The following is a 14,365-nucleotide window of genomic DNA, read 5'->3' as shown; positions in this document are numbered from 1 at the left end:
ATTTTTAACAATTAGCTCTTCAGCAGCTGAAGAAAAGACAGAACTGTGCGTCGTCTCTGTTTCCTGGTTACAGTGTGTTCATGTTAATGTGTCGATCATTAGCAAGAAGCTGCAGGAGGTTTTCAGGGTTACAGGCATCAATTAAAACAAACAAAAGCATTTACACCCTGAGATCAGCTGAGTCTGATGACTGACAGCTTTCTGATGTTCAACACACACACACACACACACACAGGTCTAATTGTTGGCCTTGTTTCCTGCTGTGGATTCATTTTCTGTGATATTTGTTGCATTTGTTGAAACCAGTTTTCACACAAGAAGAAAATCAAAAGAATCTACAGAGGAGAGGAAAAGAAGCACGATGTTTTGATTTCACATGCAAGAATAAGAACAACGGCCCAAACAGTGAGTTGGAGCCTTGAGGGCTGAAGTGAGATTAATGTGTTAGCGAAGCATGTTGAATCTAAAGTCAGAGTTTCCAGTGTCATGAAGGTGGTTCTCTTTTAACCTGGCTAGATCACCATAGTAACTGATGCTGAACTCATCACCTGGTCAGGAGCAGAGGGGTATTCCATCAACGTGGATTAAGGAAAAGCTTGGCTTATTATGTAAAGTCTGGATCATTTAAGTTAGAGATCCGTTCCATGACTGTGGCTTAATGGAATCCCTGCTCAGTAACCATGGTAACTGATGCCACTGAACTGGCCTGCTCAGTAACCATGGTAACTGAGACCACTGAACTAACCTGGGCCCCGTTTCTCAGAGCCTTCGCAACACTATGTGCGTCGTAAATTGTATTTTAAGGTCTCCCTTAAGCTCTGTTTCCCAGAGTTGGGACAACCTTAAGAGAGACCTTAAAATACAACTTCCGACGCACGTAGCGCTTTGAAGGCTCTGGGAAACAGGGCCCTGCTCAGTAACCATGGTAACTGATGCCACTGAACTAGCCTTTTCTGTGGCAGGTTCACTGTCGAGCTTCATTTATCTGTGTGTTAAAGACAGTTCCCTCAAGTGTCTTTTTGTCCTCACATCACTTCTGTCTGTGCAGAAACACGAGTTTAGACCTTTTCTATGTGACCGAGCATGAATCTACATGTTTACTTTGGTCTCAGAATCTTAAATATTAATTTTAAAAAGTTGAGAAAATATCTTCGTCTGCAAAAGCCAACATCAGCCTTTCATTTAAAAGCTTAACATTTATAAGAAAAATGTGCCAAAGTTGTTTTGAAGTTATTTATTCATTCACTCATTTTGTTCAACTGTGAAGACAAAAAAACAACATGACAACTTTCAGAGGACGACTTTCTACGTTTATACTCTGAGTACATTTTAGAGCCTGAACCTGCAGTAAACAAGTTGAATCAGTACTTCGACTTTTTCTTTTACACAAGTATCTGTACTTCTGCTTGAGTACAGAATGTGGGAACTTTTGCCACCTCTGATGACGCCTGCATGTGTGGGTGTGTCCGGGTGTGTTCAGGCGACTCACCTGTCCCAGTGTGCACTCCACTGAGCCCAGGAAGTCGGCCTCCTTCAGGCCGTTGTGGCTGCTGCTGTTGATGTCGTACAGCTCGAAGCGCAGGCGCTGCACCTCTTCAAAATAAAAGTCCAATGTGAAAACCTTGGAGTAGGTGGGGTTTACACAGCTGCGAATCACCTCTGTCCGGTCCACCTGCAGGAGACACAGAGGACAAAACCACACGGTCAGTATCTCAGTCCATCCTGAACTTAGTACATCCAGAACCTTAGTGTGGGACCAACATGTGTGAACTGCAGACTGTTACCAGGGAAATATTACAGTATTCAAGCACAGCAGTGGTAACTATGACAACAGAATGACAGGAAAGAAATCACATGTCCTTAAACAACATAAACAACAGCGTTGCCCTGGAGACAGACTGACAGGTATCAGGTTGTCGGTACTGTTGAAGCATAATTATTATTTTGTAGAGCTGAAAGACTTTGAAAAATATCTATTTGCGATTTTCATTATTCTATATAATTCTATAAAATCATTATTCTTATTTTGATCGAAAAATATGTTAAAATGACTCTGGTGTGAATTTATGCAGGAATTTGCACCAAATGAAGATTTGAGTCTATAGAATCTGATTTGTAGGACAGGATGTCTCTCTCACCACATTTAAAAGGTTTTTGGCACATTCTGCTTTAACAAATATTGCACCTCCTGCGATTTGAAAAAGGGCCATATTGCATCTCAGTGAAATTTCAATTAATGGTGCAGCCCTATTAAAGAAAGTCTGAATTAGTTTCTGACATCCTCTCTATTTTTGAAGTCACAAGTCAGCTAGTCTGGATGCTAGCAAAGCAAGCTAAGCTATGTTTTTTGCATGTAATAAATAGTGGCAAGATAAGGCATGTGAAGCTATGAAGCTCATGTATGTTTCCAGTGTGAGAAATTCCTGGTAGCAGCTAACAAGTGCTCCAGAGTTCTGCTGAAGTCTTACACAGATGCATTAAACAGATTTCACTCATACAAGTGAAGAAAATCACGTGCAGGCTTCGTGTGTTTTGCATACAGATCACTGAGGCTCATATCATCCACACAGCAGACTCGCCTCTCTCTGACTGACCCGACTCTGACTCTGACTCTCTTTATTTGCTCTTGGCTTCAACACTGGACAGAAAACTGAAGCCTGCTTTACTGTCAGAGAAGAAGTCAAACCATCTGAATGAGCTGCTGAGAAGCTGCGTGTCGTCAAACTGCTGTCCAACCGTCTCCGTCAGCCTCCGTCCTCACTGCTCACAGACAGATGGTGTTCAGGCTGGAGCTCCTGCACACACGCTTCATTAACGCTGTTTTAATTGGATCGGTAAAGTTTGTCTGAATCAGCTGAGGAGAAATCCAACATGGCACCCTGATGTCCCGCTAATCGTCCCGCTGACCCTGCGGGACATCTTCCCCCATCTTCACAGAGTCTGTGTATGAAGACGTCTGTCGGGCCGAAGCAGAAGGAGAGACCTGGCAGCTGAAGGCAGGAAGTCCTCCTGCAGGCTCACAGTTTGATCTGCTGCCTCTAAGAACTGGTCTCAGTGTGGACACCAGTGGACAGAGAGACGTCTTACTGGACTCTCTAATTGGAGTCCAACACATTTTAACTTTTATAACTCATAATAACTTTTAATGTGTACTTTTTTTTTTTACATTTGCTTGGCATTTGATTTTGTTGTTTGTTTTTGTGTAGAGGTGGCAGGATTTTAATATTCAATCAAAAATTAGTTGAAATGAGCTTTAAGTTTCAATAATCAAAATTAAAAGGCAGAATAAGTGATTCCCCGGTGTATTTTTAGAACACGTTAGTTTGTATCTGTAAGGGAGGAGAACAACACTTCAAAGACGCCTCAGAGCTCCATGTAGTGGCCCCCGGAGGCAGAGGAACGAGGGTCGAGGGAACGTAACAAGACGAAAGCAACGTAAAAGACACAATGAGACAAAAACGGTATAAAAGGTGCAACATGTACACATCTTTTTCATGCATAAAGGGAGGGTGTACCATAAAACTGTAAGACTGCTGTGCAAACAATTTACCATTTGAAGCTTAGATTCTTGTGTTTGCGTTGCTGCCAACCATCTCCAGATACAGTGACAACAGCAGGAACAGTCAGAATCGCAAACCAACCAGCACTCTGGTTGGTTTACTCTGGTGAGGTCCAGTAAATCCAGTCCAGTTACATTTTCAGACCAAAGTGCACCTCGTCAAAATGCCAAACATATATTCCTCAGGAAACTTTGTCTGAAAATCATCATTTCCTAAAAAATATATAGAAGGAAACTGCAGGGGCACCTCAGTGTCAAGTTTCAAGTATTTAAAGACTGAAGCGAAGTACCTCAAATCTGTCCTCAAGTACAGTACTGGAGTAAATGTACTTGGTTAAACTGCAGCCCTGCAGGTGTTTTGTACCTTTAATTATCACTCGGTTGTGTTTCTTTGTGTGTGTTTTGTCCTCAGCAGCAGAAACACAGCAGGTGAGACTCTGTGGAGCTGACTGTCTGTTGTGGGCAGACAGACCTGCAGGTTACAGGGTTTTGAAGAGCCCACCTCGCCCTAAACTTCACTTTTTAACGAGTCTGAGGGGACGAGAGGCGACGGCGGCGGCAACAACAGCCAGATATGAGAGGAAAAACAGCTCGTTTAACAGATTCATAAAAACCCTGTCGGACTGATTCTTCTGAAGAAGCTGCTGACTGAGAACAAGCAGAACTGAACAGAAGCCGACATAATAAAATGTTTTGTCCAGATTACAGACTTGTGTTTCCTGTTTCCTCGCAGCAGGGAGACAAAGAAGACGAAGAGCTGGGAGACAAGAGACAACGACAAGTTGTGTTCATGAAAACAACATAGTTAGATCATCATCCTCACATCTTAAAGCAGAACTTATCAATGATTAAAGGGAACGTTCCCCCCCAGAGTTTTGGAGATACGGTTCACAGTAAAATGAACCTGATGACACTCAGCTTGTGGAGCTCAAAGACCCAAACAAAAAAATACATTTGGAAAAACTGAAAACCAGCATCTCTTTCCAAAGATGACGAGCTGAACACTCAAGATAATCCTCAGAACTTGTTGTGAACAGTTTGATGAAGGAATTCAGTAGAATCTGAAGGAGTTCTGGAAGAAAGTAGAATCTGACTTTCTTGCTTGACATCAGTCGTCAGCTAGCTAGTTACATCTGATTGCTATCTATGCTAACTATCATTGCTAACTATCATTTTCCTGACATGTCTTAACATGTGACTATATAGGCTATACACTCTGCAGCCACTTTATTAGGTGCATGCTAGTACCAGGTTGGACCCCCTTTTGCCTTCAGAATTGCCTTAAATCTTTATGACAGAGATTCAACAAGGTTCTGGTAATGTTGCTCAGAGGTTTGGGTCCATATTGACATGGCATGATCACACAGTTGCTGCAGATTTGTCGGCTACAGAATCTGCCGTTCCACCACATCCCAAAGGTTCTCTGTTGGACTGAGATCTGGTGACTGTGGAAAACACTGGAGAACAGTGAACTCATTGTCATGTTCTAGAAACCAGTTTGAGATGCTTTGAGCTTTGTGACATGGTGTGTTCATCAGAAGACGGTACACTGTGGTCATAAAGGGATGGACATGGTCAGTAACAATACTCAGGTAGGCTGTGGGGTTTAAATGATGATCAGTTGGTACTAAGGAGCCCAAAGTGTGTCAAGAAAATATCCTCCACACCATGACACCACCAGCAGCAGCCTGAACCGTTGATACGAGGCAGGATGGATCCATGCTTTCATGTTGTTTGCACCAAATTCTGACCCGACCATCTGAACGTTGCAGCAGAAATCATGACTCATCAGACCAGGCAGCGTTTTTCCAGTCTTCTACTGTCCAGTTTTGGTGAGTCTGTGTGAATTGTAGCCTCAGTTTCCTGTTCTTAGCTGACAGGAGTGACACCGGTGTGATCCTCTGCTGCTGTAGTTCATCTGCTTCAGGTTCGACATGTTGTCCGTTCAGAGATGATCTTCTGCATACCTTGGTTGCAACGAGAGGTTATTTGAGTTACTGTTGCCTTTCTGTCATCTGAACCAGTCTGTCTGTTCTCCTCTGACCTCTGACCTCAACAACACACTCAGACCAGCCTGTCTGACACCAACAACCATTCAAAGTCTCTTAAATCACCTTTCTTCCTCACTCTGATGCTCACTTTGAACTTCGAACATGTCCACATGGCTAATTGCATTGAGTTGCTGCCATGTGATTGGCTGATCAGATACTTGTGTTAATAAAGTGGCCGGTGAGTGTATATCGCTTTTTTCATGTTTTCAACATAGATGAGCCAGCACGTAACAGATCAAAGGACAGGAAACAGGAAAGGCTAAAGCTGACTGAGGTTCCACTGGTACCAAACTTGCTCAGTTGTTACCGGAGCACTGAGCAAAAAGGGGTGGAACGTAGGAACGTTCTACTGATTAAACAGGCCTTTTAAGAAAACTGCTCTCTATAGGAAATTAGACAAACAAAAAAAAAGCTTTTAAAGGACGAGGAGTTGACTGTGTTGGATTTAACTGTAACGGCACATTTTTGCTGAGTCTGAACTTTTGCATTTTGTATATATTTATAATGGGAGACGTCTCCAAAAACTTCTTTTTAAAATGTCTCAAAACAATTCATAGATTAATTGATCCTGTCCCAATCTTGTCAACTGAAAAATAGGTCCAAACATGTGAAGACAGGTGGAGTGCACAGATGTACGTCTTTTTCAACTAGTGATCAATCTGGCAATAATTTTTCCACCGATCGATAAGTTGTTTGGTCCATAAAATGTCAGAAAATGTGGAAAAATGTTCCCAAAGTCTAAGATGACATCATCGAATGTCTTCTCAAATCAGCTGAAGTCAGAAAATTTTTACTTTTTTTTTTATCACAAAAATACTCAAACCGATTAATCAGTCATCAGAATAAATGCAAATTAATTTAAAATCTGAATAATAATAGATGAATAGTTTCAACTCTAAGTGTCCAAGTGTCCTCTAAGTTTTTTTTAATCTCCAATCACTCAGGAAAGACTTTTAACACTTTTATTCACATCGCTGCCGTTTCTGCTCACAGTCTTTTCTCTTTGTCTCTTTTTCACGACGTCTGTAAAGAAGCACTAACACCAAAAATATAATATATGGTAAAAAATAAACTATTAAATGCACATTCATACGTATATTTCTTAGTGAGTATGAGGAGAGGATTGTGGGGGTTGTGTAAAAATCTGCAGAGAGGTGTGAAGATTCATAGTTAAAGTTAAATCAACACCACAGCTCCTGTTTCCTCATATTACTGTAATTAGATCTTTAATGAGGACAAAAATACACACACACACACACACACACACACACACACACACACACACACACACACACATACACACACATTTATTTATCAAGTTAAATTTATCTAAAATAAAAAACATAATATTTGGAGAATGTACTTAGTTACTTTCCGCCGGTGCTGGTTGTTAATCCTGCACAGGTTCTTCTCCAGACTCCAAACACTGATTGGTGTTTGACCCAATAAAGCTTTGAATTCACAAACTGAGTGTGTCCTGAAACACTGATGAGCCCTGAGAACAGATCTGACAGACTGAACGCTCCCCCTTCATCTAAATCTCTTCAAATGTGTTTGTCAACCTGAGACGAGAAAATCTAATCTGATAGAAACAGAAGAAAAACGTGTCTGAACTCTGACCTCCTGTCACTTCACGGTGTCAGATTCAGGCTGATGTAAAGACGCAGAACTGATCCGAAACCTTCAAACTGTCCCGCTGACGGCGAAGTGAAGAATAAAGAGAAGAAGTGAGGATGAAAGTGGGACGAGAGGGAAATAAAAACAGACCGCAGCTGCAGAGAGGAGGAAAGAAAATGAAGGAAAAGAAGAAGAAGAGTTTGAGTTTGTGTCCATGTGGACACATCAGCTGCATTTCCACCAACCGAGTGAGCAAACAGCTAAAAATACTCAGAGAAACATAAAGTGGGGCAACAGAAACCAGGTCTGACCAGTTCACACCACACACACACTCAGAAAACACACAAACATAAACACCAGGGGACAAAAAACTCATTTAAAGTTCCTGTGAAATCCAAACTGTTTTCATCATAAATACGTATCTGACCCAACAATGATAAAAAGGTCAGGCTGAAAATTGCAAATTGATCATTGGTAACAATAACAATTTTTCATTGGATTAATGTTTAAAAAAGATTTTGCCTATACCAAACAACACCGAGGGCCCCGTCTTCCACTGATCTAAAGCACGAGGTGTAATGGATTTAATTTATTCAAGGTGTGTCTAAATCCAACTTTGCCATCTTGCTCCAGGAGTGCAGGGGTATCCTGTCCTGTCCTGTCCTGTCCTGTCCTGTCCTGGCCTGTCCCTGTGTCAGCAGAACACAACAGAAAACAGCTATCAGCTGTGCACAAGTGTCTTGATTAATTCATGGGTGAGCGCTGGCAGCATGACGGTGGATTTACCAGATTTACCTGAAACATTTTGAAATTATATTGTATTTTATAATTCATTATTCTCATCATTAGGATGCAGCTCTGCTGGCTGAGGAGTTGGGGAGAGAGATGGAGGCGAACTGATCCAGACTGGCTGAATCTAAATATGGCTGAACACCCACCTGAGCTGGATTGAGGTAAGCTTCACGCTCGCCCATTTTTCTTCTCTATCTCCCCTTCCTCCTCATCCTCATCTCCTCCATCCCACTGACACCACTGTGGGCGGAGGAACCAGAAGCACAAAGTGTTTCTGAGGTTTGATAACCTGTGTGTTAATTTATCCAGCGAGTATCGACACAGCATCAGGCTCTGAGTCGGACTGATCTAATGCTCAGATATAACAATATAAGATCACAATTATTTAATCCTTGTTTTTTTGTCTTGTTACATATTTTATGCAAATTCATTTTCTTCATGTTCATTTCATTTTCTTTGTTCTCAGCTGGTTACATCTTTTACGTTCGTTTCATCTTGTCACATATTGTAGTTTTCATCTTGTTATGTCTTTTTCATTTTTTTTTTGTCTTATTACATCTTCTTACATCTTGTTACATATTTAATCTCATTTTGTCATCTTGTTCTGTCTGTCCTGCGTGATAGACACTCATGGACCAAGGAATCATCTTTTCTTTGTGTTCTTGTTCCGACCATTTAGACTGAAATCAGTCTCAGATGCTGGAAGGCGGCACACAATGATGTAAAATAAATTACCCATAATTCTCCTCAGATGCTTTAAAACTAAAGTAACGAACCTGATTTGAAAATGTAAAGAGTCAAAAGAACAGATATTTGTGTTCAAATGTAGGGAGTAAATGTAAAAAGTTGTTTGTTTGTGTGAAGTATTTGTACTTCGTTACTTTGTCGTGTTCAGAGCAGCTGCAGGTTCTGGACTGTAAAACATCAATTTGATTTTAATGTTGCCTCAGTTGTCAGATCTGTGGTTGAGTGTCTGAAACCAACAGATCATAAGACTTTTCTAAAGCTCATTTATTAACAATGAGAAAAATGAAGCCAGCGTGAGCAGATGACTGAGCTGACATCTGCTGGTGTCACTGGGTGAAAACAGAAGGTCTAACTGGGCTGTAAATCTGTAACCCTTCATGTGTTTGAAGAAATATAAATGTGTTTGCAGCTGTAATTCAGTTTATATCCAATTTACTGAGACAAACTACAAACTCACCAAGAAATAAAACCAATGAGCCAACAGAATATTAAATATTCTGCTGTATATAGAGACTTATCTCTGTAATTGTCCATTAAACTGCAAACACTGATCAATATTTGGTCTAATAAAGCTTTGAATTTGCAAACTGAATCCTGAGAGCAGATCTGATGATGATCTGAAGTTAAACTTTAAATTCACTGTGTGAAGATGGTTTGTTAAGTCCACTTAAAATTACTAATATTATACAATGAAAGCCAGTTAAGTAAAACTAAATCCAGTATTTGCCACAATTAAACTGAAACTACAAAATAAAGTTTAGCTGATCTGACTAAATACTGTTGAGTTGCAGAGGTACGACTGCTAAAGATAACTTTATTTAAGTGAATTAAGTCACTATGATGACCGGTAGCCAGGTTGATGTCACTTAGTGTCAACTTCAGAATAAGTTTGGATTATTTGCTGTGGGTTTGCATGAGGAAGTTTAAGTGTAAGATGTATATAGAATATTTTCATCACTTTATCTTACTGTAAGACAGACTCTTCTCTCTCCAAACCAAACTCCAGAGGTGAAATCAGTGATTTTACCAAGGAGTCACTGATCAGAACAGACCAGTTATTTTGTTTGTCAGTGTGACGTTGGTGTTTTATAAGGTTAGTTCAGATTCACCAAAGTCACACAATCACCAAACAGACCGATCGATCGAGGCAGCAGTAAACCAGCAGTTCCTGTGTCCTCTGAGGTAAAATTACTGATTTAGTCAGTGGAGTTTGGTTGGTTTGCAGAGAGATATTTGTGGTGAAAATATTCTAAATATCAAGTACACTAACAATCATATTGATTTTTTTAGGTGTGTGAAATACATGTAGCTGCTGTCTGTCCACAGCAGGACATTATTTAGCTTCATGCACCGGTTCTCCTGCTGCTTCTGCAAACTGAGCACATGTCGACCTCCATCCACACTGCAAATAATCTGAACTATCCCTTTAAGCCTTTTTGGAAACAGGGCTAATGAAACATAAACTGAACCAGACAGTAATTTAAAGCCAAAATTTGGAGCTAAAATAGGCTGGAAAATCTCAGAGTTGATCAGAGCCTCTTGAGGTTTTTAAAAAAAAGGCCAGTTTTGTGTTTTGTCCTGAACAAACGGAGGAGCTACTCTGAGCTCGGCTCGTTTCCTGACAAACAGAAGAAGAACAAGAAGAAAAATAATGTCTTTGATGTGACAGAATCTCACAGCTGCTAATGAGGAGGCTGATTTGGTTTTAATTGTGTCGCCCTCGGTCTTTAATCATGACATCAGAGGTCGTGTTTGCTGAGGATCGCTCAGCTGCGTCTTAACACACAAATCAGCTGTTTACTCCTTTATTCCACAGGTCAGAAGAAGACAAAAAACATGAACTAATCTGGTCCTGATTTACATGAAGGAAGAGAGATAACGATGTGGGGGCAGATTTATGAAAATCCAGCTGAAGGTGAGATCAGTCGAGGTCGGAGGAGACGCAGGAGGGAGCGTGAGAAGAAGAAAGACGGAGACGGTCTCCAGCTGTGAGACAAAACCTGAGGCTTCACTTCAGGTTAGAAACCTGCGAGCTTCAGCCAGCAGGAACAAAACTGTGTCCAACTTTCAAAAGCTGAGGAGAGCAAGACGACGCATCAGGGTCCAAACACAGGACAGAAAAGTCCAAACAGACAGACGACAAAACATTTGTTGGTGATTAATGGACGGCACATTTTCACATCACATTTATTGTGATGTGTTTTTTAATCTGTGAAGCTGAAGGCAAATCTCCACATTTGTGAACAATAAAGATTATTGTTATTGTAAGATAATATGACAGGGTGGATTCTTTCCTGTTCTCGCCTTCTCTGCCACTTAATTATCAGCTGGCTTCAATATTCGCTGGCGTCCAGACTACTGGTCGGTGTGGTGAGGGTTATACATGTCTGTACTGCTGCTCTTCACACAACTTACATGGTACAAGTTTGACACGGCTGTGTCAGCTGTCCCGCGTTCGGCGGTGCGCTCTGGTGAAGTGTCTGACGGCGCGTCAGCTGCGCTCCGTTTCTATCAGTCTTCTCTGCTTCCATCACTGTTAGTTTTGTGGTTTGTGGTGATTTAGAGACTTGGTTTGTAAAGTTTACAGCCTGTCATGCTGAGCTCCAGTTAATATAAAAAATATATTCACGATTCCCTTGAATTCCTCATGTAAATGTTCTCCCTGTGTGTTTTTGTAGCTTCTATCTGTTTTATCCTCTAACTGTGATGCTCAGCTGGGAGAATCTCAGTTGACTGTTGGGGCTCCGACTGATGATTTGAATCATTAACTATCAGGGGACGGCACTAACCTCTACATGCCCTGTCTCTACAGTAGACTGACTAAAGTATCTACAGTTTTGTCACTAAGACAATTCTCCTCACATTACTACATTAAATACTGATTGTTTGTTGGGCTGAGACACTGTAACACAGTCGGCTCCGCAGCTTTAGTCTGAGCTCTTTACAGCTGAGAAAGACCTTAAATTGTCCCTGTATCAGACATGTCCCTGACATTTTATGGACCAGACAACTTCAAATAAAGTTGCAGCACTAAAAAGCCTTTATTAGGCTAAACACTTCCACCATATTTTATACTGAGGTAATGCAAAACTAACAGAATGTAATCACTTTAATGTTGTGATACTTTGATTAGATTACCTGACTACATTTTAAGCAGGTAATCAGTAACTTTATCAGAATAAATTTTTGAAGTTACCCTCCCACCTGCACTCTGTGTACGTTACCTGACTTCCTCTGTTACTCCTGTCATAATGACTCGAGGTACGAGACGTGAACGCCTGACAATAAACGCACTCACAGATTGTAATGAGCTGTTTGCACAGACGACTTATTTTCTGTGTTTTTCTGGGCTGCATCATGTGATGAATCTGTTCAAACTCCCACATGGTTTAGAGGTTTATGAGGCTGGAGACGTTCTGCTTCTCCTACAAACTGAGCCTTAATTGCAGCCATTAAAGAGACTGATAGTTTTCACTGTAGCTGCTCTTTAACCAATAAAGAAGAAGTCATTAGAAGTGTATCGCCTGTGCAGATAGTGTGTTAACTACCATCATGATGAGATTAGGGTGAATCTGAGCAGCACATTTATATGTTGTGTTCAGTCGGAGCAGGTTGGAGGAGACTCGCTGTGTGTTTGGACTCGTTTCCTCCTCCGGGCTTCAGATCCCGAAAAAAAAAAAAAAAAAAAAAACAGAAGTCAGTAGAGAATTATGTCACTTTTCTCCTTCATCATCTGTCGTGTTGATAATGAACCTGAGCAGCTTCCAGACGCAATTTAACCAAACAGTTCAGCTCCAGATGGCTGATAACAGAGAGGACGGGGGGGGGGGGGGGAGAAAAGAGACTCCACAGAGGAAAACGCTCAGTGTTTTCACTCTTATTATCTGTCATTAAGATAAACAGATTATCTGTGACTCCTGTCACAAACAGCACACTGGACTGACAAAAAAAAAGTTTAGGCCAGATTTAATGTTTGAAAAATCTGTCATTTGTGGCAACAGTTTCTGTACAGCTTCATGTCCACACAGAGTTATAAAGGACGATGTATGAATCCATGATGTCACAGATCAATGTCTCTGTTCTTATATTGATGACAGATTGATCTTAAAGTTTAAGTCGTCGGGTAACAAACTAATATCTAACCAGGACATTGTGTTTTTAAAAACTCACCACCATCAGCTGAGTCCAAGTGCCTTGATTAATTCATGGGTGAGTTTAAGCCGAACATGCAATAAACGAATCAGAAAGTCAGCTCTCAGTTCTAAGCTGTGTCAGCATGACAGCAGATTAACCAGGAGGGAACAAAGAGAAAATATTTTTTTTTATCATCATCGGCTCTGCTGGCTGAGGAGTCGGGGAGAGGAGAGGTGAACCGTTCCAGTCTGGCTGCGAAGCTGGCATCTCAATCCGGCTGGACTGAGATGCAGTTTCACAGCCACCTGTGCCACCATCTTCTTCTCCTCTTTCTCCTCATCCTCTTCTCCTCCTCTCATCTTCGCTCCTCCATCCCACTAACACTACTGTGGGTGGAGGAAACAAATCCAGAAAGTGTTTCTGAAGTTTGATAACCTGTGTGCAAAATTACAGAAAGGTTATCCAGCAGGTACGTCCACCCAGCATCAGGCCGCCAGCTACAGGTAATGGTTATTTTAGCAACAAGTAAACATTGTGTGTAATGTTGTGTTTTTATTCAGTAATCAGTGAGGCTCATCATATTCAGTGGCACATGAGGCTGGGTTCTGTGCTGGACCTTCTGCAGAAGACACAGATCTGAGCTTAAACAAAATCCATCATTAGGCTCAAGACAACTGATTTGGTGGTTGTGTAATAAAAAAGCAACGCTTTATAACAAAAAGGCAGCGCAGTGTGCCTCGCATTTTGTAACCTGACTGGTGCCTTAAAGAGATAGGAGCCAACACGACTCTTTTCAGACAGAGGATGAACTGAGAGGCTGCATGTACGAGATATATAAGATTTTTTTTATTAAATTAAATTAAAGAGTGGTACCCTAGAAATTAGAAACAAAAAAGTAAATAAATAAACAAATAAATAAAAAGGAAGAGGAGAAACTTCCTGGTAACACTGGCTGCTTCCTAACACTCAGTTCTTTTATTTGCCCAGTGGTTCTCACTGCTAGCTTAATTAGCTTGTTCCGCTCAGAAGCTTTCGGCGTGTTTGTCAGCAGCTCGTTCACCTCTCAGCACTTTTCTGTCCATTAAAGACTCCTGCGGGAGGCATTCACTGAGGCTGGGAAACTTCAGCTTCAGGCCGTCAACTGAACGCAGCGTGAAAACACAGAAACAATCGTCCTTTAGTGCCGAGCAAAATGAACACAGAGCTCCGCTGCTTCTGATGATCTAAAAGTCAGCAGCTACCTGCTCCACAGCAGACTGTTTGTATGAAGGTGTTTAAAACCACATCATCTTTATTCATGCAGGTACAGAGAGCAGAGCAGCAGGTGAAGAGCTCTGACATCCTTTAAACCAGCAGCAGAAGATGGAAGTCAACACAGGTGCTAAGATTCACTCATCTGCAGGAACATTCAGAGCTGTTTGGAAACAATTATAGTTTGATGCTGTGATGTGTGTGTGTGTGTGTG

The 14,365-nt window shown here is 41.2% G+C and overlaps 1 protein-coding gene across 1 annotated transcript in view; it reads right to left on the bottom strand.

Annotated features, from left to right (window-relative positions):
• cpne4a (copine IVa) overlaps positions 1-14,365 on the bottom strand; it is a 74,283-nt gene that overhangs the window by 41,128 nt on the left and 18,790 nt on the right. Inside the window, exon 3 of the mRNA XM_084727357.1 lies at positions 1,490-1,672. Within this exon, the coding sequence (XP_084583483.1) occupies positions 1,490-1,672 (183 nt within the window). The remainder of the gene's footprint in view (positions 1-1,489; positions 1,673-14,365) is intronic.

Source organism: Lutjanus erythropterus, chromosome 9, assembly GCF_056507025.1.
Source record: "Lutjanus erythropterus isolate fLutEry1 chromosome 9, fLutEry1.hap2, whole genome shotgun sequence".
Classification (NCBI taxonomy): Eukaryota; Metazoa; Chordata; class Actinopteri; order Lutjaniformes; family Lutjanidae; genus Lutjanus; species Lutjanus erythropterus.
The sequence above is the reverse complement of the archived record's forward strand: the minus strand, read 5'-3'. Positions and strand labels throughout refer to the sequence as shown.